We start from the raw sequence: 24,844 nt of genomic DNA on the forward strand, positions 1-24,844 counted from the left end.
CTGTGGTCCTCAGGCAGTGTTCTGGTTTGGTGCATTTAGGATCTTTGTATATTTTTGCGGGTTTTCTTTTCTTTCTTTTTGGGGAGGATGGGAGGAGATACTGGGGATTGAACCTTAGGCCTTGAGCTGGTGAGCTACATTGCCAGATAGGTCTTGCCAAATTGTTCAGGTGGGTCTTGAACTTGCCGTCTCCTGCCTCAGTCTCCTAGAATGCTGGGATTATAGGCATGTGCCGTCACACCTGACTTGTTTGTAGTTTGTAATTTTTTTATATTTGTGAAAACAGCTTCCTTATTAGTGATTCCTGAAAATTTCTTTGTTCTGTCACTTTACTAGTAATAACTATTACCTTAATACTTTTTGATTAATATGAAACTTTGAAGTTAGTGTTTTTTAAGGATTTGTATTTGTGATATTTCTAACATGGATTAAGGTGCCATATGAAAGCAAGATGAGTGTTTAGAGCAAGCCTAAAATAAAAGTTGAAGATACTTAGATGCTGTATACATAACCTGGAGACAGAAGCAGTTTGAATATTAAGTACAACTATCCTACTTACCTCTACCAAGGCAATGTTTTCTTAGTCTAGTTTTAGTTATTATATGCACTTCGAAGCAATAATGAGACATTTATTTGTAAATTCTATGCCTCAGTTCAGTAATTTATTTAGAGCTTCCTACATACAGTGGGTTGAATGTACTAAAATGCTCCGCTATTAATAATTGCCTAAACCATTCACACTGTATATGAAGTAGGGAAGATGAGTTTCACTGAAAAACATTGCATCAGACTACAGAACAGCTGTAATCCTGGGCTTTTTTGTTTAAGTTTCTGGATCAAATAGAACATGGTTATTAAAATCTGCACCTTGATACTTCCATGCTTTCTGCTTCTACATGTAGGAATTGTTGGTGTCCTGATGCCTTTATTTTAGACTAGTGGCCAGTTGGCTTCTGTGAATATCTTTCATAAGAAGCCAGGGCCATACATACTGCTGTTGCCAGCAAGGAATTTGCAATTAACACAGATTGAAAATTTAGGAAGTTACGTAACACATCAAGAATTTTTTTTTGTGGTTTTTTTGTTTTTGTTTTTGTTTCGTTCTTTGGTCCCGGGGATCAAACTTGGGTCCTTGCTTTTGCTAGGCAAGCGGCAGAACCACTCAACTAAATCCCTGGCCCTAACATCAAGAATCTTAATAGTGTAAACTGAGGACATCACCCCTGAACAGGATATTAGAGTAAGGAAGTATTCCCTTGATAGAGTTAATTTGGAAAGATTTCGTAAACATTGAGGCAGACTTCAAAAGACGTTGTGAGAAAATGAACAGAATTTACCTCTTTAGGAAAATGGATGCTCAAAGGCAAAAGTAAGTGTTTGGTGTACAGTGACTGTCTGCCATGTAGACTGTAAGAGAGAAACAGAAATATTAACTTGGAAATTTCTGTCAGACAGGCTAAATATTAATGACAAACAGCCATTAAAGAACCATTTGGGGTACTTGTGTTGGAAAAAAATGCAAATGGTATTTGAGTGTATTTGCTGTGTATAGAATAGAAATAAAGAAGCTAAATTAGTGTTCAGTACTGAGGACTAAATGATACAGACCGAGGCTCTGATCATCTTAAGTGCAAAAGAAATTAGAGTCTTATATTTTTATGCATTTATTTAATAAACATCTCCATTTTCCTAAGAATTATGTTAGATATGGTAATGTTAATGAATATAACACTGTGCCTGTCCTCAAGTGGTTTATGTGTAGAAGTAAGTCACGGATAGTTACAGATGGCTTGACTATGCTCATTTGTAGTACATTTTAATAATTTGTCATGCTGTTTCTTGCAGAGAATGGAAACAACTCTCCTTTGCCCAAGTATGCAACATCCCCCAAACCTAACAACAGTTACATGTTCAAACGGGAGCCTCCAGAGGGCTGTGAAAGGGTCAAAGTCTTTGAGGAGTGCTCGTGAGTATTTCCCCCAGTTGTTTTATTGGAGTTTTTCAAATAAGTTGACAGAAGCATGTAGTGACCCAATATGTCTGCCACACAGATTATATAATTGTTTGCCTTTTGCAGTATTTGCTGAAAGTAGCTACAGTGCTCCAGCAGAGGCACAGTACTATTAGCACAGTGAAGAAAATTAATGGTAACAATGTTCAGACTTGACTCAGATTTCCTCAGCTGTCCAGTTATCTTCTATGGCTCTCATTTTTGTACCTGTATCCAGTAAGGTTCGCATGTAGAGTTTAGCAATGTATTTATTCAAGATAGACCACAGATTGTGGTTCCTTTCTTTAAGGATCAAATCTGCTTCAGTTTTTTGCCTACTTTTGGTCTCCAGTTTGTTAAAAAATTTGAAATACTTTTCCTGAACTCTTCCCTCCTACTTCAGTACCAGGCATGGAACTCTGGACCTTGTACTTGCCAGGCAGGTACAGTGCCAGTGAGCTAAATCCCCAGTCCTTGAAATACTTTTGGTGCCAATACAGGGAATAATTGTGTTACTTTGCAGAATCACTCATAGAACTGTGATGAAGAGAACGTAAGAAGATGGGGGTATTTTGGGGGGTCACTTAGAGCATGGTAGGTAAGCACTTGTACCACTGAGCTACCTTGAGTCCCAAGAAGCAGAATTTTAAATAGCATCTAATGCCTTTGGTATCTGATCTCCTATATTCATGTTCTTGTCTGCTATTCTCTCTTTCTCTTTTTTTTTTTTTGGTACTGGGGATCGAACTCAGTCCTTGCATTTGCAAGACAGGCACCAGAACCACTGAGCTAAATCCCCTGCCCCATCTGCTGTTCTCATTTTAAACTCACATTTCACCCACAAAGTATTCAGATTTGTGCTTTCAGTAGCTGTAGCTACTGCCCTACAAGTTATGGCTAAAGGTTAGCGGTGTGTATGAGATTGAGCAAATTAGTATGGCACATTCTAAACATTGTAGTATAGTACTTAGCCCTTGTCCCAATATGGTTACAAATCACAGAGCCACCCTTTTTTGTGTTTTCTTAGTATGAAACCTAAAATACAATAATATGGAGGTAATCTCACCTAGTTCAATTCATACAGTTTGTCTCTTCACTCCAGAATGTTCATGTTAGAAGAAATTTGAATATCTCAAATGCTTTTTTTTCTCTTATGTACCCTTTTTTGGTGCTTCTTTTAATCTAAATTCTGAGTGATCTTGCCATAAAAAGAGCATTGTCTTCAAATCCCTTCAGCTTCTCTGCAAGAAAACACCAGCTGTCATTCTCCTTATCTGCTTCTTCGGCAGTAATTGAGAACACTTAGAGCAACTGCTCATTTTAGTTTTTTTTCATAGTGTCAGCCTATAAGTTTTAACTAAGGCCAGCTGAAAATTTAAGCCAGTATTTCTGCAGATTTGACCATGGATTCCTTGAATCATAATCACTGGGAAATTTGAAACCAGATTCCCAGGCTGACTCAGGTCTTATGACCACTAAACATGGAAGCAGGACCTGCGCTCTTCATTTTTACCAAGTATCTTGGATAGTTTTTATCCTGAATTTGAAAATGCTGTCTTAGACTTTTTCACAAAAGTTCTTAAGAAAGGGGTCATTCTTTTAGCTAAATCATTTAGCCTGAATCTTGAATTCAGCTCTTTTAATTTTATTCATTGGTAGTTGGGATTTGCCTAAGTGCAAAGAAATGTCTGATTGGCTCAAAATCAATTTGATTTTTTTTAAGAGATGACCTTGAATATTTGTTATATAGGTGGATGCCCTATCTGTCTGATACTGTTATATTTGGGAAAGTATTCAGGACTTACTGTCTGGTGAATCAGTATTGTACTTTGTTTCTAAAAGAGAGGAGAAAAGACAAGAGTGAGTGTATGTGGGGGGGGGCTAGATAGATCAAAAAACACAAACAGGAAAACCCAACACATTATGTTTTATGGCACATTGAGCTGTTATGAGAAGTGTTTATTATAAATTTTACTGGTATAAAGGGTGTATAGCACTCAAAAACCTATTTATATTTTAATTATGTTCCAAAGGCTAATAATCAGTAATAATCCAGCAGTGGATTTCTTAACAGTAATTTTAACCAGTCAATAAAACATGTTCTTGAAAGTCTAAGAAAATTAGTCTCTTTTGCTCCAGCTATGAAATTAGATCAGAAAGCAATGGATACACTAGCACTAAAGCAAAGTTAGATTGTTCCTCATTTAAAAGTTAATTAAACAATAACAACAACAAAATAAGTCAACAAAAAAAAATTAAGATGTTCCCACTGGCTTTAAACATTGGTGATACATGCATTACTGTCCATCTGGCAGCTTGTGCCACCTGATGAGACTGTCCCATGCCGTGTGATGGGACAGTCACATGTGTACCAAGGTGATTCAGAGCTGCCCAGCACTAAGACATACGACTTATGGCCCCGTCATGAATGCGTCAGTCATTGTTTTGAGAATATCTTTTCTGTAATTCTTACTTTTGATTTAAAGTAGTCTCTTGACCTGAAGTGGGATTTGGGGTTGGGACAGGGTGATAACGGATTTCTAGAAATATTCGCTGTTTCATGAAAGAAAGTAGGTAATTCAGTTTGGGCCCAAAAGGGCAAGACCAGAGTTTGCAGTTTTATCTCAATAGGTTTGTTTTTTTAATAATAGCACATACCAGAGCCATGTCATCTACACTTAGTAAGTCGTTTACAATGAAGTTAAATATGTGCTTTCCTGATCTGAGCAAATGCAATCTTTGATCATATGTTTGTTTGTTTGTTTTGTTTTGTTTTTTGAGACAGGGTCTCACTATGTAGTTGAGACTGACCTGGAACTCACTATGTAGCCCAGGCTGGTCTCGAACTCACAGCGATCCTCCTGCCTCAGCTTCCCGAGTGCTGGGATTACAGGCATGAGCCACCATGCCCAGCCTGACCATATGTTTTCTCTTGCTAGATATTATGGCCTCCTTGCAGTATAGAGGGGGTTTTCTTGTTGGTTTTAGTCCTATTTACTTGGAAAGACAGTCCTTTTAAAAGAACTGTTTAAGGAAAAATAAAATTTTAAAACTAGAATTGAGTTTTTAATTCAGTCTCAGGTCTCTAAGAATAGTGATGAGGGGATTACAGTCTGAGAATCATTAGTTTCGCCTTCCCTCCATTTTGTTCCCCAACCACCTCACCCTTCCTGTTTTCAGCTCTCTTAGTGAGTGAAGAAATTAGTCCCCAAGGCCCTAGTGCAGACTTGACATTCTCGTTCGTGGGCTTCCCTCCTCTCCACCCACCCCTCCTCATCCCGGGAAGGGAAGCAGCTCTGTGTGAGTGAGTCTGGAATATGATATGATGGAGATAGGAAAGGCTCCCCTTGCCATTCTCAGTGTGTGGCTGATCTGCTGTGGGGCTTTGGGCACTGAAGGAACCTCTCCTCCAGGCTGCCTCTGTCTTGCTTTTCAGAACATTGTTAGAGTTCTCTTTTGGGCCTGGGAGAGTCTTCTGTGTGTTCCTGAAGATTGTCATTGTCAGCTTCTTCCTTCCACTTTTGCAGCAAGGACCACAGCTTATATATGTTGTTGCAGCTGAGTTGCAGGGCTAAAAACAGCTGCAGTTGTGTGGCCAAGCCCCATCCCAGAGAACCCTGGGTGACCCACAGCAGTCTCAGCATATCAGAGGGTGATCCTCTTCTGCCTCAGCAGGCTGGTGCATTGCTCAGGTTCCTCCTGCAGTGCATTGTTGTCCTGGAGATGCCACAGGGTTTTGTTCCAGCTCCTCCTCCCTCTTTATGGCAGCAGGCAGAGCCTGGAAATTCTCAGGAAGTTCCTCTCAGAGCTGCATCACCCGCCCTGGGGCTGAGCGGTCTCTAGGCTGCCTACCAGACCCATTGGTACTTTTACAGAGCTCCTGTGGCAAGGGATAGGAGAGCCTGATTCCTGGGCCTCTGCAAGAGCTCAGAAAAGCTCAGGCAGGTCTGAGGGTTGTCCCTGCCTGCGGCCATCCCACCACCTAGCAGGGCTGGTAAGGTGAAGTGTACAGCTGCCTCTCTGGCCTGAAGCCAGTGACCTGGTGAAGTTGAGACCTTTCTTTTCGCTTGTCTGCTTAAGTTGAAGACTGCTTTAGTTGTTGGTGGTGTTTTTTGTTTGGTGTTTTTTTGTTTGTTTGTTTTGTTTTGGTACCGGGGATTGAACTCAGGTCCTTGCACTGCAAGGCAGGCAGCAGAACCACTCAGCTAAATCCCTGGCCCCTGAAGAATGCTTTAAAGTCAAGTCAGCACTGGCAGCTTCTGTTGGCATACGCGTCCTAGGGATGGGCACTGTTTTTCTTAGCTTAGGTGCTGAAGTGTGAGAGGGTAAGAGTGATTCACATTGGTGGACTGTGTTGTGACTGGAACAGGGCACAAAGGGGAGCTTTGGTGCTTTTTACTGTTAATAGTGTTATTTCTTGATGTGATCATTTATTGTTGTTTACAATTTTGGGTGAGTTATATCATGTCTTTTCATGAGACTAGTATGGAAATTAAATATTTTTTTATTTTTGTCTTAAATTAAGAAAAATGTTTTGTAGATTCAGAAGTTATGTCAGGAATTTTGTTTCAGAAATGTGGTTTCATCCTTAAGATCTGTTAGTAGCCATGTGTCTTAAGTAATTTTTAAAATTAATTGATTGATTTTTGGTTCTAGGATCCAGCCCAGGGCCTTTCACATGCAAGCCACGCTCTTTTCCACTAATCTACTTCTCATTCCTGTCTTAAGTCATCTGTAGTGAGATAACTTCAAACACATGAATTAAAAACTAGTTCTCATTTGAATGGGGGTGTAAGAATTGATTAGCATTTCCCCCAATATAAGAATGAAAGTTATCTCCAGTAATCCTGCCATCAGAGGAAAATCCAGGCATTATTTAATCACAGAAATATGACCATAACTTCTTGTCTTTAGAGAATTGGAAGCCATTCTCTAGGGCTGATCTATGATACATGCAGATACACTTGTGACACTAAAAGTAGTTCCCTTCTTACGTTTCCATTTTATTCAAGAAAGAACAGTGTACAAGTAAGACAATTTAAAAGATGCCCTTTTCTTTGTTCTTAAACAGCAGTTTGACAAAGACATCTGTGGGTAGGGCTCACTGTTAACAGTCGCTGCCCACCCAACACAGTATCTTGGTACCCAGTTCCCAGGTCTGTTTACTTATTTGAAACTCAGCTCAGAGGTCACTTTGTTTGAAAAGCCTTTTCCTTCCAAATCCTTCCTTTTCCTCCTGCCATAAGTTATCCTTTGTGGTTGCTGCCTCTAAACTTTGTACAAAGCTTTGCTATCACATTCATTAAACTGTTGTGCAGATAACTTCTCCTGTGCTCTGGATGGATTTGGCAGTCTGACAGAGCTTATGGATCCCTTCTCTAAAGAGAAGTAATAATTTAAATGCACGAATCATGTAAAATTATAATTATATTGAAATACAGTTTCATGCCAGCATCCTTTCCCTCCCAGCACTATAAACTTAGTCCTGTTCTCTTTCTTGTCAATTGTGTTAGCTTTGTTTCTTAGAATCCAGTGATGTCTTGGGCACACTTAGATAGTCACTGAATTGAATTGTCTTTGAGAGAGATGAGAATACTTTTATCATCTGGTAATATGGCCTTTTCAACCTAAATCTTGATTTGTTCAGGTTCATCCACCTTAATTACATTTGTTTCATAGTACTACTGTGTTATTTAACAATTTAATTTTTTAAAATATTTCAAATTTTCAGAAGGATCTGAAAACAGGAAAGGCTATTATTACTTCAGTTAAAACTGAAAGGACTACTGTTTTTATTTTTATTATTTCTCAGAAAACTGTCATGGTTAATTTTTAAGAGCAAGCCCATACTTACCAAAGTTTTACCCTGCCATTGTGGAACTTAGCGAAAGATGAGTGATATATATCATTAATTTTATTCCTTTCTCCCTTCAGAATAGGAGACTTGGGAAAAATCATGATAGTGGATCATAGTTTTGTCTTTAAATACGTAGATTTTCTTTTGCTTTAGGCTTTCTTCCTCTTGGCTGTGTAGCTCTTCATTGAGGTGTGGCGGTCATTAGCCTGAGCCATCTGCATGGTGACTGAGCTCATGAGGGACCTAGAAGTGCAGCCATGAATGATTCTGCTACCAGCCAAGACACATGTGTAACATATGCATGACTTAGGGCCGGGGATCTAGCTCATTGGTTCCGTCGCCTGCTTCACAAGCACAAGATCCCAAGTTTGATCCTTGGTACTAAACAAACAAACAAACAAACAAACAAAATGACCCGATAACAGTTGGTCCTTGGCATTTGAAGCTTTTGACATAGCTTCAGTTTTATACTCCTTTTATATATTGATAAAGCTGCCTGTTTTCAATGAATTAAAGAGCTTATTTCCAGTATTCAGTGATTTAAAGTATTGGGTTGTCTGTTCTATGTCTAGGCCAAAACAACTTCATGAAATCCCAGCCTTTTACTGTCCTGACAAAAACAAAGTGAATTTCATTCCTAAAAGCGGCTCTGCTTTCTGCCTCGTCAGCATTCTCAAGCCACTCCTTCCCACACCAGATCTTACCCTCAAGGGCTCTGGCCACAGCCTGACAGTCACCACAGGTATGACAACCACCCTGATTCAGCCCATTGCCATGGCCTCCCTGTCTACAAACACAGAGCAGGACCGAGTCTCCAGAGGAACCAGCACAGTCCTGCCATCAGCCTCCCTGCTGCCACCGCCAGAACCAATTGAAGAAGCGGAAGGATAGGCCCATGTGCTGTGGCGCTGTGGTTCTGGGAAACTGAGGACTCCTCGGGTGATTCGACTGTGACAGTACCATGCACTCCCGGCTGGCTGTGGCACACCACTGCTCTCCAGAGACGTGTCAGGAAGGCTTCAGAAGCAGTATCTCCTCTGACTGAGGTTACACTCATGAAGGCCAGCGTGCTTAGCCTGCTTTTTTCCTAAAGCAGAAAGGTCTCATTCTTTACTTTGGGAAGGACAGTGTCATGTTTTTTGTTTTCAAATTAGACTTGTATAAAACAAACAAAATACAGAATATGATCCCTACAAACACGATTCCCAAAAGGAGGTGTAAATGGTGCTGCAAGAACCATCTTTTGTATGAAAAGGACTATTTTATGATACCAGTGTCACATTTTCTGAAACGCAGCAAACAGGATGTTCAAAGATTCTTTGGTGGCCTCTTGTTTCTTGCTTTTCTTCCTAGGTGTGTGCTTTTCTCAGCTGTTCCAGCTTTGGGACCAAAGGGATTGTTGACATTTTCCCAGCAGTGTTAATCTGATGACTATATTCTCCCAAATAAGAATCGATAGATAAATGCATTGAACAAGTATATATAAAAAAGAGAAAAAGCAATATTCGTACATTATGTGACTTACGTTCTTTGATGTCAAAAGTTTGTGCTTTGGGTGAAATATTTGTAAAACTGCTGTTTTCTTCACTTCACCTGTACACATTTCACCGTGTGGTCAGAAAAGTTATAGCCTGAAAACAAGTGCTTTAATGTTCTCACCCATATTGAGACTTGATTTAAAAGTCAGCGAGCCAAAAGGAAGCTATCTAGTGTTGATTGCTAGCTAGGAAAATAAGGAGCCCTTTGGTTTTCTGTGAAATGTATATCACGTGATTGCCCACCTCCACTACAGGTGCCACTCTACCTTATCATCACTGTATCATAGCCCCAGGAGACCCTCAAATGGCTGTGCATGGATTTCCTCCTTTGCTTTTGTGATGTTACTGTCTTGTGGATTTGGTCAGGGTTAGTAGTTTGCCAGGAGTGTAATCCACTGAATAACAATCCTAGCCACAGAATCTTGAGACTGACTTTTTCTTTGTGGTGATTGGCACTGAGATTTGTTGTCTACAGATTTTGCTAGTTTCCTCTTCAACATTTCCACACAGTGGAGAAAACAGACAAGAGCAGCTTTGGAGCATAAACAATAGTCACCTTTGAAAAATCCACACTGTTTTGGATTTCAGCTTATCCTAACACAAACTACTGCCAATATTATTATCACATAGTAACAGTATTTTATTTTCTGGGTATGTGGTAGTAGAATTAAGGAGTAGCTAGCTCTTAGAAATGAATTTCAGCAAGCAGTATTGATTTTGAAAAAGCACCCTTCTAATATCTTCATATACTACCTTAAAATGCAGTAATTTACATTCTATAGGCATAAAAAGGTTTTAAGTCCTTATGAAGGAGATATCATTGAAAAGGTTATTAAGTCAGCTTGTCCAGAAATGTTCTATCAAGAAAAACCTAGTGCAGTGGTGGCGAACCCTATGGCATGTGTACTGCAGGGAGCTGTTCGTTATCATTGAAAATTCTAAAAGGTTTGCCATCACCGAGGGGTAGCAATAAATCTGCAAGGATTTACATTCATGCACCTTTAAAACATCTGAGCAATTTAAAACATGCCTTTGATAGGCATTAAAATGATGTATTTAGGTAGGTCAAATGAATTCAGCCATATGAATGAATCTGTCAAGTTTTAGTTGGTAGGACTGAAGAATTTTGTTACTTTTTCCATCCAAAACTTAATTTAGGGCCTCTGTGAGCAGTGAATGCTCAGTTATTTGGGGGTCTAAATGTTCTGATGGGTTGGTTTTTGAGTATGTTGTTTGCTTGCCTTCTTGGTTATACTGTTTCACTTTACCATTTCACTGGTAAGAAGCCAAACTATTAACAAGTACAGAGGAAAAGGTAAAATTGAGATCAGTTGAGTTGATATGAATACAGCAGTAGGTAATTAATTAAAAACAAGGTTTTGCTGTTTGTTTGTTTTACTTGAGGTCTTTCCTTTGCCTCATACTTAACTTTCCTCTTCTATTTCCATTCCCACTAGTCATAATGATATTTTACAGCTAGAATGTTACTTTTTGGCAATTTTTCTTTTATTCTTTTGTACTCATTTGCAAATTCATGCCTTTACTCTGTAGTTTCATATATCCTTAAAGTAATGTAAAATCAGAATGGAAGAAAAGTTTCAGATTTATTATTTAAAAATCTTAATTTTAAATAGAACTTCTAGTTTAAAATTTGGTTATACACAGAATGTGAATTTTTAGGTAAATGAGTTGTGCCAAAGCCAAACACATCCCTTCAGTTTGGGAGAAATAGAGTCTGAGATTTGGGGGAGGCAGGAAATGATCCAAGATACAAAACACCTTAAACTGCCAGTGCCAACAGGCTAACTTTTAAGCATATGAGTTATATCACAGTCTTAAAAAGTAGGTTCATCCAAGTTGTTTTATTTAACTGTTAGTTCACAGATGGTTGATTTTTTTTTTTTAATGGCACTTACTCTCAGAATGCATACTGTATTCTAATTATGCTCCAAAATGATCGTGTCATTCTATAGAAAACTACAGAAAGTAGACATAGAATAGCTTCGGTGACATTTTAATTTGAATTTTTTCAAATTAAAATACTTCTATTGAAAAAAAGAAGCATGGGTGGTATGTATCTTTCAGCATAGTTATTATTCTGTGGTTACTTTGTCAGTCTTACCAATTTTTTACCCTTAGAATAATTTCTTCCTTGTGATGATAAAACTTAAAACATTAACCATTTCTGATTATGACAAAGTATTATTTCCATGGCTTTTATGAGCTATTCTGTTTTTAAAATTCTAGTTTTGTCTCTTTGGTTAAATATGGGGAGAATGGAAGCCAAAAATACCTTTAAACTAGATTCTTTGTTTTGTTTAAAATGTCTCTTATACTTATGACCACAGACCAAATCAGACTTTTAGAAGTTGCTACTGCTAACTGCATAATATCTGGTAACATGAAAGGCCTGTTTGCTTTCAACTGTTCAAAAAAGCATTAGCTTTCACTGGAAGGTGTTAAAGAATGGCAGAATTTGTAGCTGCCTCTATATCCAAAATTAGGACTAGGTTGTAAGGATTTTAAGGAAAATAAACATTGTTACTACTAAATTTACTTTTCTTTTTATTTATTTTTATGAGTATTGTTTGCAGTAAATGATTACCTTCATCATGGGAAGTTAGCACATGTACATAACACATCTTGATTTTTTTATTTCCCATACCTTTCCTCTACTGCCCTCCTAAATGTACTATTCTAGAATTTCAGATTCATTCCTTAATGCTTGGATTTTTGGTGTCTCAGAACTGGACCACAGGAAGCGCTGAGTTTGCAAAATTAAGTTAAGAATACTTAACTCCGCACTTTAAAGTTTACGTTTCATTCTGCTTAAATTAATGATAAGCAGAGTAGTCCTGAACAATATTTTGTTGATACAGTCCTGTTGAATATAATTTATATTTTTTAAACTCTGCATTTTTCATCTCTGTTGAAGCTGCATAAATCTTTTTAAAATGCAATTTTAAAAATTCTGTTTTCTAACAAGATTCTCCAAAAAACAGCATTTCCAATGGTAATAGATATTGTTACTATGTACTTATGTATTCCCTGTACCTGAACACTTGTTGCTGCCTCACAAGAAAATAGAACTTTTATGTTAAAAATAAAGTCTGTTCTTCTTGAAAGATATTTTTTCTGTGTATTTTTGAGTAGTCTCAAATTCAGAGTACATTTCTTTTTAGACATTGCTAGCCTGATATAATTAGAAACTGAAGTGTAATAATTTTTACAAGTTGATAGAAAAATGTTTATATTAAGCAATAGGTTCCTTCTTACCAGTACTTGAAAGTGCTTGATACTTGTGATGAGTATGAACAGACATTCATATATAAGCAGCACATGGAAAGATACATCTGTTTATAAGTAATTTAGTATTTCAAACCTAGAGATGATATTGTTTGTGCAGTCACTTAATTTTATTCTGAAGTACATGAAGAGGGCTCCCCCCCTTTAAATTCTAGCTTAACCATCCATATTCTTCCTCTGTGGCAGTGGTTTAAAACACTTATTTTGGCCTGAGGGGTTTCATCAGCACCAATGTCACAGGGCTGGGTCTGGGAAAGTCCCCAAAAAGCAGAAGTAGGAACTAAACCCACTCATAGCACAGAAGAAAGATTTTCAGGATGTGTCAGAAAGAGGAGTGAGTAGGGTTTATCAAGCAGAGGTGGAAATATAGGATGCAGTTAAGAGGAGTTCAGGCACTCAAATAAGACACGCTACAGTTTGGAACTGGAAACAGTTTTTTTGAGGGGTGGAAAGGGGAAGAAAGTGCCCCCACACCCCTTCCCACGAAAGGGTACCAGCCTGTTCCACAGGTGGGTTTTTGTTTTGGAAGGTGACTTAAACATTCTCTGTATTTGCTCAGCCTGCTCTTTAATTGGGCCAATTTATGGCCTTTTATTGATGGGTCTGGAAGGGGAGCAGTGTAGATCTAGCCAAGGACTGTTGGCATGCAGCTATCTTGGGCGACTAACCAAATCCTGGAAGTTGCTGTCTTAAAACTACAGTTTTTAGGGGGCTTCTGGCAAGATGGCAGAGCAGTAAGCAGTAACACCACCCTCTGGGATTCAGAATCCAGTTACTGGAAAATAACCTAGTGAAGAAAAGAAGGAGATTGTATCTTTGCTTACTAGAGTGACACTTAATGCAAAATATATAAGAATTTACAAGATTGGCTTACAGTGGACACCCCAAGTCAGATGTGGAAAGTGCAAGGATTGTCTGTGTTGGAGATCCAAAGGATCCAGTGAAAGCCTGGAGCTCACTGTAGTGTCCCATGGGTCTGTGCTGGAAGGCTAAAGACAACCAAAGTGAAAGTGAAGATGGGCTCTTCAGAAGAAACAAGCAGAAACATTGCCTGCCTTCTTCATTTCCCTGTTGTCATATTGTGGCACCAATCCTCCCTAGGGTCGGTCTTCCATACCCAGAACTATGCTGAGACAATTTGGGTGTTTCTTACTCAAGTTTACACAACTAACTGTCACAGAAGTGGAGTCCTGGGACGCAGGAAGGATCTGATGGAAAAGTTGCAGCCTGTAGAGAAATTGAAGAGACAATATGACATGAGGAAAGGCAGTCTGCATTGGTATCCCTGGCTCCTGACTATACAGCTCATGAGAAAGGACTGAATTTACAACGGACAGTGAAAGGTTTCCAAAAGCCATCACGTAGAAACAGCAGCAGAATGGACCAGCAGATGCTGTGAGCTACAACAGTTGGTGAGTGACTCCAGCCCAAGTACCTGCTGTATCCTTTGAAATGAGTGCTCAGATACCCTAGCAGGGATGGGACTGGTTGAGTCTGGGACCAGGAGCAGCCGTGGGTTGGCTTTATTTCAGGACTGCCAGCTTTGCACAGTGATTGGGTGAAGGTCAGGGCAGCAAAATGCACACAGTGTTTTAAGCTAAACAACTCGGATCCCATCCCCAAGTCCAGAGGCCAGGTTCAGCCTGAACCTCTGAATTTGAAAGCCGTGGGGCAGCACTTTTAACCTGGTTCTGTTACACCTCACTGGGCCAAAAATAGTCGAGGTTCTTGTGTATGACAAGCAAAGAATGCCAACCATACACCTCTTGGTATGTAATAAGTTTCTACATGTATTGAAAATTGCAAGATGGTAGCAAGAAGGGCGAAGAGAAAAGGGTCTCGAGGGTGAAAAAAGGACGCGTGTGAAGGGGACAAACAGGGACTTGATAACTCTGGCTTCCAGTAGTTACAGAATCAAACACCACTGATCCCAGGTACCTCCCACTGTCTGATGCCAGCAATTTAACTTGCCCTCTTAAATTTAAGACTAGCTAGTCATTAGGGTGGTGGTTGGATTATGGTTGAATGGAGAGAAGGGAAGTGGCTTGAATAACTTCCCTGTTTTAGGATTTTGGAAGCTTGGATAATTACAATGCTGTGGTGTTTACAGTTGAATGAAGGAAAGGGAGTGACTCGGCTCCTTTGTTTCTAACTGTACTGGTTCTGCTGCCTGCTTGCTGTGATTGAGTCCAGTACATACCTGGGCTTTGACTGTCTTCTTTGCTTGCCAGCCATAACAGGGACACATCTTAAATTGGGTGCTGCCCCTGTAGAATGTGCCCACATGAAATCACAGAAGTCATTTTTTTTTCTTCATTTGGTTGGGTTTTTTCTTTATTTTTTCTAAGTGCGAGCATTATTTTTAGGGTTGGTTAGTTTGTTTGATGGTTTTCTTTTTTCCTTTCTTCTTGCCTAACCTTCCTTCATCACCAGTTTCTTGGGGCTTCAGTAACCTTTCTTTGACCCATGCCTTGCTTGTAATATTTTTCTTCTGCTTTTCTCTGCTCCCTGTTAATTTTTCATCAAAAAAGTATTTCTCTTATTTTTACTTTATGTAGTTTTTTGTCCCTCTTTTCTATTTTCTCTTGCTAGTTTTTCTTACCTTTTAATTCCATAGATACCCTACTCCCCAGTAAGAGCCCTTGTACCACTTTTGTCTTTTTGTATCAAAGAGCTTAAGTTTCAAAGTTCCTCTCTGGAATTCCACCAGTCCCAAACCCTTTATCTTCAATAGTATAACTATACAGCTTTGTTAATCTTTTGATAATTAACTAAAATTACTGTTTTCTGCCACTAGCAAAGATACAGTTGTCACATTTAGTACATATTAGCTGTAAGTCAATTCCTGGGTTGCCTCAGTGTTTATATCTTAATTGCTGACTTTTTATCCAGGATTAAGGGTGGTATATAATAAGTTGTTATGGTATGTTAATATCTATTTTGTCTTGGGCAGTATTAGTGTAAGTGACTCAATGTTAACAGGGTCACATACTTGTTGCTATCTCTTTGTAAGCCAACACTCAGATTTCCTTTGTGACATTAATACAAGAGTACATTCCCAGATAGCTTGGATGCTGGGCTAACTACACTGTATCCTCACCTCTCAAATTGACCAAAGTGGTTGGATCTTGGGGCTGTAACAAAATATTATAGTTAACCATGTCCAAGGTACATCACTGAAAATCAGCTAAAGAGATCTCTATACTGGTAACAAAGTCTTTAGACTACAAGCATCTACAAAGTTTGTTTATCCATAAACCAATTTAAGTAGAACTTTTAGAGGATAATATATACCTGAAAGTTAACACAGAAACATACATATTAACCTAAGTCATACATGACCTTTTTATTACCAAACTTTATGGCTTCAATTTTCAAGTCTGTGCCTCAGGCTTATTAGCCCTCATCCAATAATGTTTTAAGTCAATTTGGCTACCCCAAACAATCTATATAATTGTTTTTTATGGAAAGCCCCCAGGAGCCTGAAGTTTACAAGGGCAAAAATAAAAGAAAAAATAAAATTGATTTGAGCTTAAAATACCTTTAATGAAGCAGCTACGGGTACATTAACCAGTTATTAAAATGGATTAATTGGCAGACAAGATAACACATATAACTCATAAATCAATTACGTTTAATCAGTGCTCTCTTAGATGCATTTGCCATGCTGAATTGTAATAATCATTTTCATAGTTATAGGTTAGACTAGTCCATTTTTTCTAGCACTTATCTATTAGCTCTTTTTTCTTAAGTCATAACAGTATTTCCTTTAATACTTTAAGCTACTGGAGTACCTTTCCTGTTAGTTGCCATTGTAGACTTACAACCAAGAGTCAGAAGGGGAAAAAGAAGAGTTGTAAGTTACTCTTACATATAATAATGATAGGATCATTATTTTCTTTTCTTATTATAAAACCAAGCTTGAGGTCTTTTCACTGTAACTTACATTTGAAGGAAAAGCAACCTTTTAAAGTCCTCTATCTTAAATCAGTTCCAAGTTCATAAAATATAACCTAACGGTGACATTTTGTGATAGACATTGAGTTACTCAGCCATATAAGGTGTACTACATTATCTTTGAGATCTTTCTTGTGTACTTTTGAAAAGAGATACAACGTGGAATCCTATTTAGGTGCTCAAGGTCAAGGCTGCCTGAGCACTGCCTCATCCTGGAGTCACGCTATGTGTGCAGTGTCCCCCAAACTGGGTCAGGCTACATATGCAACCTGCTCAACTGGGGGTTGCACTGCATGTGACCAGTTATTTCCATTATCTCATGATTGGAGTTTCTCACAAATTTTGCTCAAGACACTGGATCAGAAGGCCAGGGATTTAGCTCACTGGTTCCACTGCCAAGTTTTGATCCTTGTTACAAAAAAAAAAAACCCAAAAAACACTGGATCAAGTCTCATCTCTATTTTGTGTCTCCCTGGATAAGTAAGGTTTTTCAGTCTCATCTGATGGAGTGTGAGTGCTAATCAAAAGGAACTCCTAGTGAGGCCACTAAATGTCTTGGAGAGTTCCTCCTCCACCTCTCCCATTTCTGGTTAGAGCAAGTGCCTTTCATCTTTTTTTCATGCTTTTATTTATGTACCATCACTTGTTTTCTAGGGATTTAGGAGTCTAAATGCTGGAAAGGAAAAAAGACCCTAAGGGTGCAAAAATGTGTAGATCAGGAGAAAGGAAGAGAAGAAAAGATAAACTATGCTTTGGAGAACAAGGGATTGAGAGAAATGGGGAAGAAGAAAAATTAATAATGAAAAGCCTTTTTCTGAACTTAGCATGGTTTCCCAAGAGAAAATTTCACTAGGCTGGGTCTGGGAGATTTCCAGAAAAGCTGAAATAAGGAATTTAATTCACCCTTAGGTTCATTATATCCATCAAAGAAGAAGGATTTTTCAGGATGTGTCAGAGGAATGTATATAGTTTAGGCAGAGAGAGATTACAGGATGCACTCAAGAGTAGTAGTACTCAAATGGGACACAGGATGATAGTTTGGAACTGGGAACATTTAAACTTTCCTTGAGGTGGGTGAAAAGCCAGGGCAGAAAGTGCTCCCTTATCCCCTCCCTCAGGCAGAGGTGGGGTGTTTTTTTTCAAGAGGGACATTTTCTGGGTTCACTGAACCTCCTGTTTGCTTTCTTAACTGGGCCAATTTATGGCCTTTTAAGGTCTGGTAGGGGAAGAGTGTAAATCTTGCCAAGGTCTTTTGGCGTGGGGCAGTCTTGGATGACTTTGTCTAAGTTCTAGAAGTTGCATTCTTCTTAAAAGTATGATTTTTAGTTATGGTTGCCCGTCTCCTTTCTACATATCTTTTATTCCTTCTATCCCACCTCACCTGCACAGTAGAGTTGATCAGATAAACCCAATGGAGACTGACCTGCAATCACTTAGAGAGAATGTCAAATTACCAATTAAATTATTTCTAAAGGAAAAAGGTAATATATGTAATTGAATATGTTGAGTGCAAGGAGACTCTCAGATTGGAACATAAAATTTTCTCCCTTTCTGCCTCTGAAGTGGTTGTTAGAAGCAGATGTGTGAAATACTTTTAGTATCCTTTTTGTAGCAGTTTCTTGTTCATATATCAAATACCTGGTTTTTTTCCCTTGCTAAGGTATGTTTTTAAAATATAATTTTATAACTTATTGTAGAAAACAGTATGGCCAAACCAAAAGCCTTTGCATCTCTTCAGTTTAGCGTTTTTCAAAGTGATTTGAGACAAATGGGTCCAACCAACTTTTTAAAAAAGGATAGAGGGCCAGGATTTAGCTCTGTGGTTCTGGCACATACCTCGCAAGCACAAGGACCCAAGTTCAATCCCTGGTACCAAAAAAAGGGAGGGGGATAGAAAACAATTATGTTCATACATATAAGGGTAATTTGATGTGTATAAAACTTCTGTTAGAGACAGATACTCACATATGTAACAGGTTGTAATGTGACACCTTTTTGTTTATTTTGTGGTACAGAGATCAAACTGAGGGGCTTCACAATAAGCTACATACCCAGCATTTATTTTTTATGTTGAGATAAGGTCACACTAAGTTGCCCAGGATCCTCCTGTCTCAACCTCCCAGAGAGCTGGGATTACACATACGTGCCACCATGCCTGATATGTGAATTTTATTTCTTACAAAGGGTTGTAATCAAAACAGTATGAGAATTATTGCATATATCTTTAGGTTAGTCTGGTATCTTAAATGTAGAGTTGAGACTGGAGTCTTCAGGCATTGTTTCTACTTCCCTTTAATTACTATCTGTAAACTACTAGTTTTGCTAAAACACATAGACACAGAATCCTAGTCTTGCAACATTGTACACTTTCCTCAAACTAAGAACCTCTTACATACTTTGATTTTATTCACTAGTTTGGATCAGGCCTGCTGTATCATTAACATTTGGAAAAGATTATCATGGAGGCTGTGATGATTAAAAACTACAAGTATAACCATTTGTCTCAACCCTAGGCCTTAAGCAGCTGCTTTTGAAATCATTCAGTTGACTCAGGGAGAACCAGAAAGTCCTAGATTTAGGGCCACAATATGAGTATTAGTTCTGGCCCTGCTCCTTAATGGTCATGAAATTTAAAATAAAAATAAAGCTTTTTTAGCCTCAGTTTTCTTATGTGATAATGGAAATGCTGACAGTAGTGTTGTCAGTTCAATGAGATAACTTACAAAGCTGTAAGCAAACATTTGTTACCTACCTATATATTTTGTCAGGTAAGTTATTCCATAAGAAAGCCAAGAGTTTTTGGTTGTGGAAAGTGGTCCCATAAAATTCACTTTAGCTTATATTATAGTCGAGGTGTTGAGAGTAATTCTTTTTATTGTTGCTGTTTGAGACAGGGTCTCACTGTGTACTTCAGGCTGGCCTTGAACTCACTATGTAGCCCAGGTTGGCCTCGAACTCATGGCGATCTCTCTTGTCTCAGCCTCCCAAGTGCTGTGATTACAGGTATGTGCCACCATGCCCAGCTAGCATTGCTTACTTAATAACTTAGCAGATAGATGCCAAGCAATGTACATGTTACTTTTACCCTATTCTTTGCAATAACCCTATGAAACCAGGGAGTCCTGTTCTTACTGTTTCATAGGTGACAATCTTAGAATGAGATTAACTTATCTATAGTCATACACCTTGGAAATGTCAAAGTCTGTTTTCGAACCAAATCAGACTCCAGAACTCATTCTTAAACCACTTAGCTTTGCTGCTCTTTATCCTGTCCCAGGGACACTGATAAAATTCAGGTCTCAGTGTTACTGTAAATTGTGTATCACTGGGCCATTGCCTCATTTGTTCTCCCTTGTGGTCCTCTTCATCACCACAGATGCTGACAGCTAGGTTCAGAGGGCCAAAGGAAGGGCTGTTTTAGACACCCAATTCCTGGCCAGAGAAGTTAGTAACAGAAATCTCCAACCTCTGTACTTTTGAAAACTACAGAAATGTTTTTTCTTTATTGGCAAGTACACGCAGAAACTAACTTCAATTGATGGTAGATTTTTTTTCCTTTATGGAGACTTTTTTTTTCTTTTTTTAGTAGTGCTGGGGATCAAACCCAGGGCCTTGTGCATTCTAGCAAGTGCTCTACCACTGAGCTGTACCCCAGGCCCACAAAGGTAATTATTAACTCTCAGCTTAGTTTGTCCATTTTAAGGAGAAAAGAATAAAATGAAATCACCTGAACCACAATGCAGCTGTGTGCCTGAATCGCAGCATAAAAAAACAAAATACATCATAATGTTATTAGTGGTGGCCCTGCATGGTGCAGCTGTTTTTCTCTAGAGGATGTGACTGAAATATGGGATAAACAAAACAGCTTCTATGGGTGATAGGTGGTGAGGCAAAACAGTGTATCATCCTCAGGTGCAAGAGAGGCAGTCACTGTGCTGCACACCAGGAGGGGTCACAGGGGAGAGCACCAGTGAGGGGACAGAGTGAGCTTAGACCCAGGGGCAGTGCCTGGGGGCAGGGGGCACACAGGAAAGGGTGGGGCGTCAGTGGTGCATCTCTGTTTCTAGGCCTTGTTGGGGAAGAGAGGGAAGGACTCCTGGACATGGCCCCTTCTGTCATCACACTAGTTGCCTGCACCAGGTGCTCACAGCCTGTTTGGGTGAATGTAGAGGCAGCAGAAAAAGAAGTTTTAAAATGTACACAACAAATATAAAAAATATAAGCTTCAAAATATTACCTATGAACACGTTAGAACTTGATTTCCTTTTTGTATTTACTCTGTGGCCAGTGACTGGTTTACTTAGACAACTGAGTGAGAATCTGTGTCTTGACTTTCACTGCCAAGTTCAGGGCTGGGGTGCAGCTCAGTAGGGGAGTACATGTCCGTTATGCATGCCACCCTGGGTTCGATCCCCAGCTCACACTAAAAAATGTCAAGGACACTAGAGGTTTTCTTTGTGCTTTATTGTTTTGTTTTCTGAAACAGGGTCTCATTATATAGTTCAGGCTGGCTTTGATTTTGGAATCCTGCCTCAGCATCCCTGAGTGTGGGAGTACAGGCATCATCACTGTGCTGGACTTCAGGACAGTTTTTAATTGAGCTCTTTAGTTTTTTAAATGGTACATTGGAGACGGAAGAAGGTATTTTATGTCAGGCCTCTGGATATGACATGTTCTAACCAACTGTTTTTTTCCCCATCGTATTCCATAGGTAGTTTTGATTTTTTGGCTTGCTTGCTTTCTTTATGACACAAGGTCTCACTATGTAGCTCAGGCTGGCCTTGAACTCTTGGTGATCCTTTTCCCTCACCCTTCATGCTGGGATTATAGGTGTGCACCACCATGCCCGGCATTTGCCATATTTAAACTCCTTACTGTTGTATGTTTTAAATTTACTACTTTCAGTGGTACTGGATTAGTTCATATTTTGAAGTTTTATTTCATGGAAGACAGAAAACACTGAATCAGTTTTGGCTCTCTTCTTTTTAATCCTGCCTTCAACAAGCAAGCAAGTAAGGTTAAATACTATGGCTTATATTTCACTGATTATTACTTTTAGGGTCTAAAAGAAAAAAAAATTTTTTTTTTGGTACTGGGGATCGAACTCAGGACCTTGTGCTTGCGAGGCAGGTGCAGCACCACTGAGCTAAATCCCTGGATGCAAAAATTGTATATTTGATATTTATTTCTAAAAGTATATAGAGAATATACATTCATTTATTTCCCATACCTTTTGTATTAATTAGTTGCACAAGCATAGTAAAACAAACTTTTGTTTTATGCTTGCAGTCTTAATTAAAAGAGGCAGAAAAAGAGTACATCTAAACTTCCTTTGTTCAAATACTGTAAGACTTCTACATTTCTAGATGAGCTATAAAGACATTTACATGGAATAAATACCCATAGTTGAAATACACTTTTCACTGTGGAAATACTGAAACCTATTTTGTTGAAATAGAGTTTGTTTCTAATCATATCTGAGCTATGTTCTAAAAATAAAGATTTCAAGAAATCCAAAATTACACTGGTCTGATAATCCACCCTGACATTCCTGCCTCTCCTGTTAAGTCAGTGTAGGAAGAGTGGACAATATTTTGCAATTCTGGGGCTTCGGTGCATTTTTATCTGGAATAAAAGTAAAAGATAAGCATTTTCCTTCACTTAATATAAAAATACCCATTTTTGAAGCATTTTTCAGCCTAGAGTTTCAGGGTAATTTATTATTTCTGAATAGGTGCTCTAGATTGAGACAGTTACTGGCTGCTTTTGAGTGCTTATGGGGCCTTCCCTTTCACCCCTTATGAGTGTGTAACTTGTTTCCTGTAAAGGCAGTGTTGGCATAATACAGCAGAGTATCTTTCTCACACCAAATTATTAAGGATTGAGCTTCAGTTAACTAACATGGAGAAGATAACCTTCATTTCATAAGTTACTAACGTGCTCTTGAAAAATGGAATTATTAGGCTTAAAGTTATAACTGGACTTGGTAAGGCAGTAACATTGCTTTTGGGTTAAGTGGGAAAGTACCTACTCTGTTGAAATAGCAAACTAAAAATCTTCTGTGTTTCAATTTGGTGTAACTTTTGCTCTTGAAACACTCAAGTTACCCTTTCACGTTTCACAGGCTGGGATTCAGGCCTCTTGTGTAGATCACTGGTAGCTCTACTCATTGACGTGTCTGTGTTTATACTAGAGAACAGATCCATCTGTGTAGGTACATGATGAAGAAGGAAGTCTCTGTGAATGAACACGTTAGGAAGAAAGGCTACCAATGCTAAATTATAAATACAAGTACAAACCCAAGACACAAAATTAGCATTTTTGGGGGCACTCAAAAGTTGAGAGAACTAGAATTACTGTGATTCATAATCTTTGGTAGAATGATGACAATACTGCACTGTAGAAAATTTCACTGAATTAGAGGAAAAAATGTATCTGAAGAGATAATAACAGCTCATTAAAACCAGGTTAAAAATATGAAAGTGTATTAAAAGAAGACTTCACACCTTTTCCTAAGTTCCTGTCTCTGCCCTCAGATGAGGTATTTCCAGTATTTGGACTAATTGGCCAGTAGTTTTCTTTTGTGCTCCTGGGCACTACTACTGTAGTTAGGCCAGACTGCTATGGATAGATGGAGAACTGGGCTGCATTTTCCTAGGTAGTCCCATCCCTAAGAAGTATTTACTATACACTGTGACTTAGAGATTGCAAGCACTCTCTTCTTAGTCCCCTCAGAAGTTAGAAGTACATGAAAACTACTATGAATAACTTAATTAAAATGTTTTCTTAAAGAGTTGTACTGAATGACAAAAAAACACTTGACCATTTTTTCATTTTAAGGCAGTTGTCTAAGAAAAAAGCACAGAAAGTTGAATGGTTGATGTGTGTGTATTGCAGTTGTGTTTTTATCAATTTTCACTAACTTCCACTAAATAGCCTTCCCTCCAAAACATAGGTTTTAAGTGTAATAGTTTTTACTCAATAATCAGAAAGCCTTAGCTGATGTTGCCCATGGAATGGATAAATAGAAAAACAAGATATTCCCTTTTATCACACAGATTTTCTGTTGTCTCTGTCAGAAAGTATATTTTTTATATACCGTCAAGAAGTATGGAGTAAACATATGTATAAGAGGATTAGAATTGTCTTCCCTTACTCAGAAACTTCTAGGTAATCTCAGGAACGTTACTGCCCACTGGTTAGTGAATGCTCCCCTATTTTGTTTTCAGGAAGAATCTGAATACTGCACATTACTGTAGCATTGTGTGAAAAACCAGATCCAAAGATACTTGAAAGGTATCTTGTATTACTATGATGGGAAGGTAGATTGTCTTTCATAGGCTTAGAAAATCAAACATCCTGCTACTTCCCCCAAGAACATTTAATAATGGAATTTTAAATGTTCATGGTTTTATATGAATGAAAGGTACAATAACTTGACAGTTGGCCTCTAAATGGAGAAAACTACAAGTTTCTCTAATTTTCATTAAAGCAGCATGCAGTCAGTAAAGCAGCTGCAGATCTCAAACCTTGCTCTATCTTTCTAACCAAAGACAAAGCTGGTCTGGGTCTGGTGCTATTTTCCATAACAGAAAATTCCCCCTCTGAACTTTTATTAAAAATCAAGCCCAAACTACAACTCAATTTACATGTTGTCCTTTATCCACATACAGAATTCTGATAGCCAGCAAGGTCAACTGAAATATAAAATGCTTTCCAAAGGAATAGGCCTAATTCCTTATTGACAGAATTATTCTTGTTGTTTGGACGTAAATTTTGGTATTGAAATATTGTCAACTCAGTAGTTTCTAAAATTTTCCACATAGTATCAACACCTGCAAATACAATACTGAAGATATACTTAATGAGTACAAGTGTTATCCTTACCATCTGTCTAAGGTTGGCTGACAGGTGTTGAATTTGCAAACACACCACACTTTTGTGTGTGAATTATAACAAAAACTGATTTCCACAAAGACAACATGTTGTGAAAGTGATGTCTCAAAGCCCCAGAGATGACATAACAACTTCAGTCAAGCATTAAGAAGTTCATCGTCTGAGTGTCCAATGGCATCTGGGTTTGAAAGTGGATCCAAGTCTGCAAATAGATTGAACCAGGCTGACATGTCTTGGTTACCAGTGTTAGGGGCTGTTGAAAAAGAAACATTAAAGAGTTTTAGCTTTTTCAAATTATAT

General features: G+C 38.5%; 2 protein-coding genes across 13 annotated transcripts in view; one reads left to right on the forward strand and one right to left on the reverse strand.

Moving 5' to 3' along the window:
• Fam117b (family with sequence similarity 117 member B) overlaps positions 1–12,464 on the forward strand; it is a 47,865-nt gene extending 35,401 nt beyond the window's left edge. Inside the window, exons 6-7 of the mRNA XM_010616215.2 lie at positions 1,846–1,966; positions 8,420–12,464. Of these exons, the coding sequence (XP_010614517.1) occupies positions 1,846–1,966; positions 8,420–8,738 (440 nt within the window). The 3' untranslated portion in view covers positions 8,739–12,464. The remainder of the gene's footprint in view (positions 1–1,845; positions 1,967–8,419) is intronic.
• A 149-nt stretch (positions 12,465–12,613) lies between these two features.
• The window catches only part of Ica1l (islet cell autoantigen 1 like), a 106,716-nt gene continuing 94,485 nt past the window's right edge, over positions 12,614–24,844 (reverse strand). For 2 of the 12 annotated variants that reach the window (XM_033764545.1, XM_033764546.1), the window contains exons 12-14: positions 22,680–24,797; positions 14,892–15,199; positions 12,618–13,918 (exon numbers count right to left, since the gene is read on the reverse strand). In XM_033764545.1, the coding sequence (XP_033620436.1) occupies positions 24,682–24,797 (116 nt within the window). In that variant the 3' untranslated portion in view covers positions 12,618–13,918; positions 14,892–15,199; positions 22,680–24,681. Of the gene's footprint in view, positions 13,919–14,891; positions 15,200–21,839; positions 24,798–24,844 lie in introns of those variants that run through there. The other 10 variants (XM_010616120.2, XM_033764543.1, XM_033764542.1 and 7 more) reach the window with 10 other exon arrangements.

The sequence above is a fragment of the Fukomys damarensis genome, unplaced genomic scaffold, assembly GCF_012274545.1.
Source record: "Fukomys damarensis isolate Sample0158 unplaced genomic scaffold, DMR_v1.0_HiC HiC_scaffold_16, whole genome shotgun sequence".
NCBI lineage: Eukaryota > Metazoa > Chordata > Mammalia > Rodentia > Bathyergidae > Fukomys > Fukomys damarensis.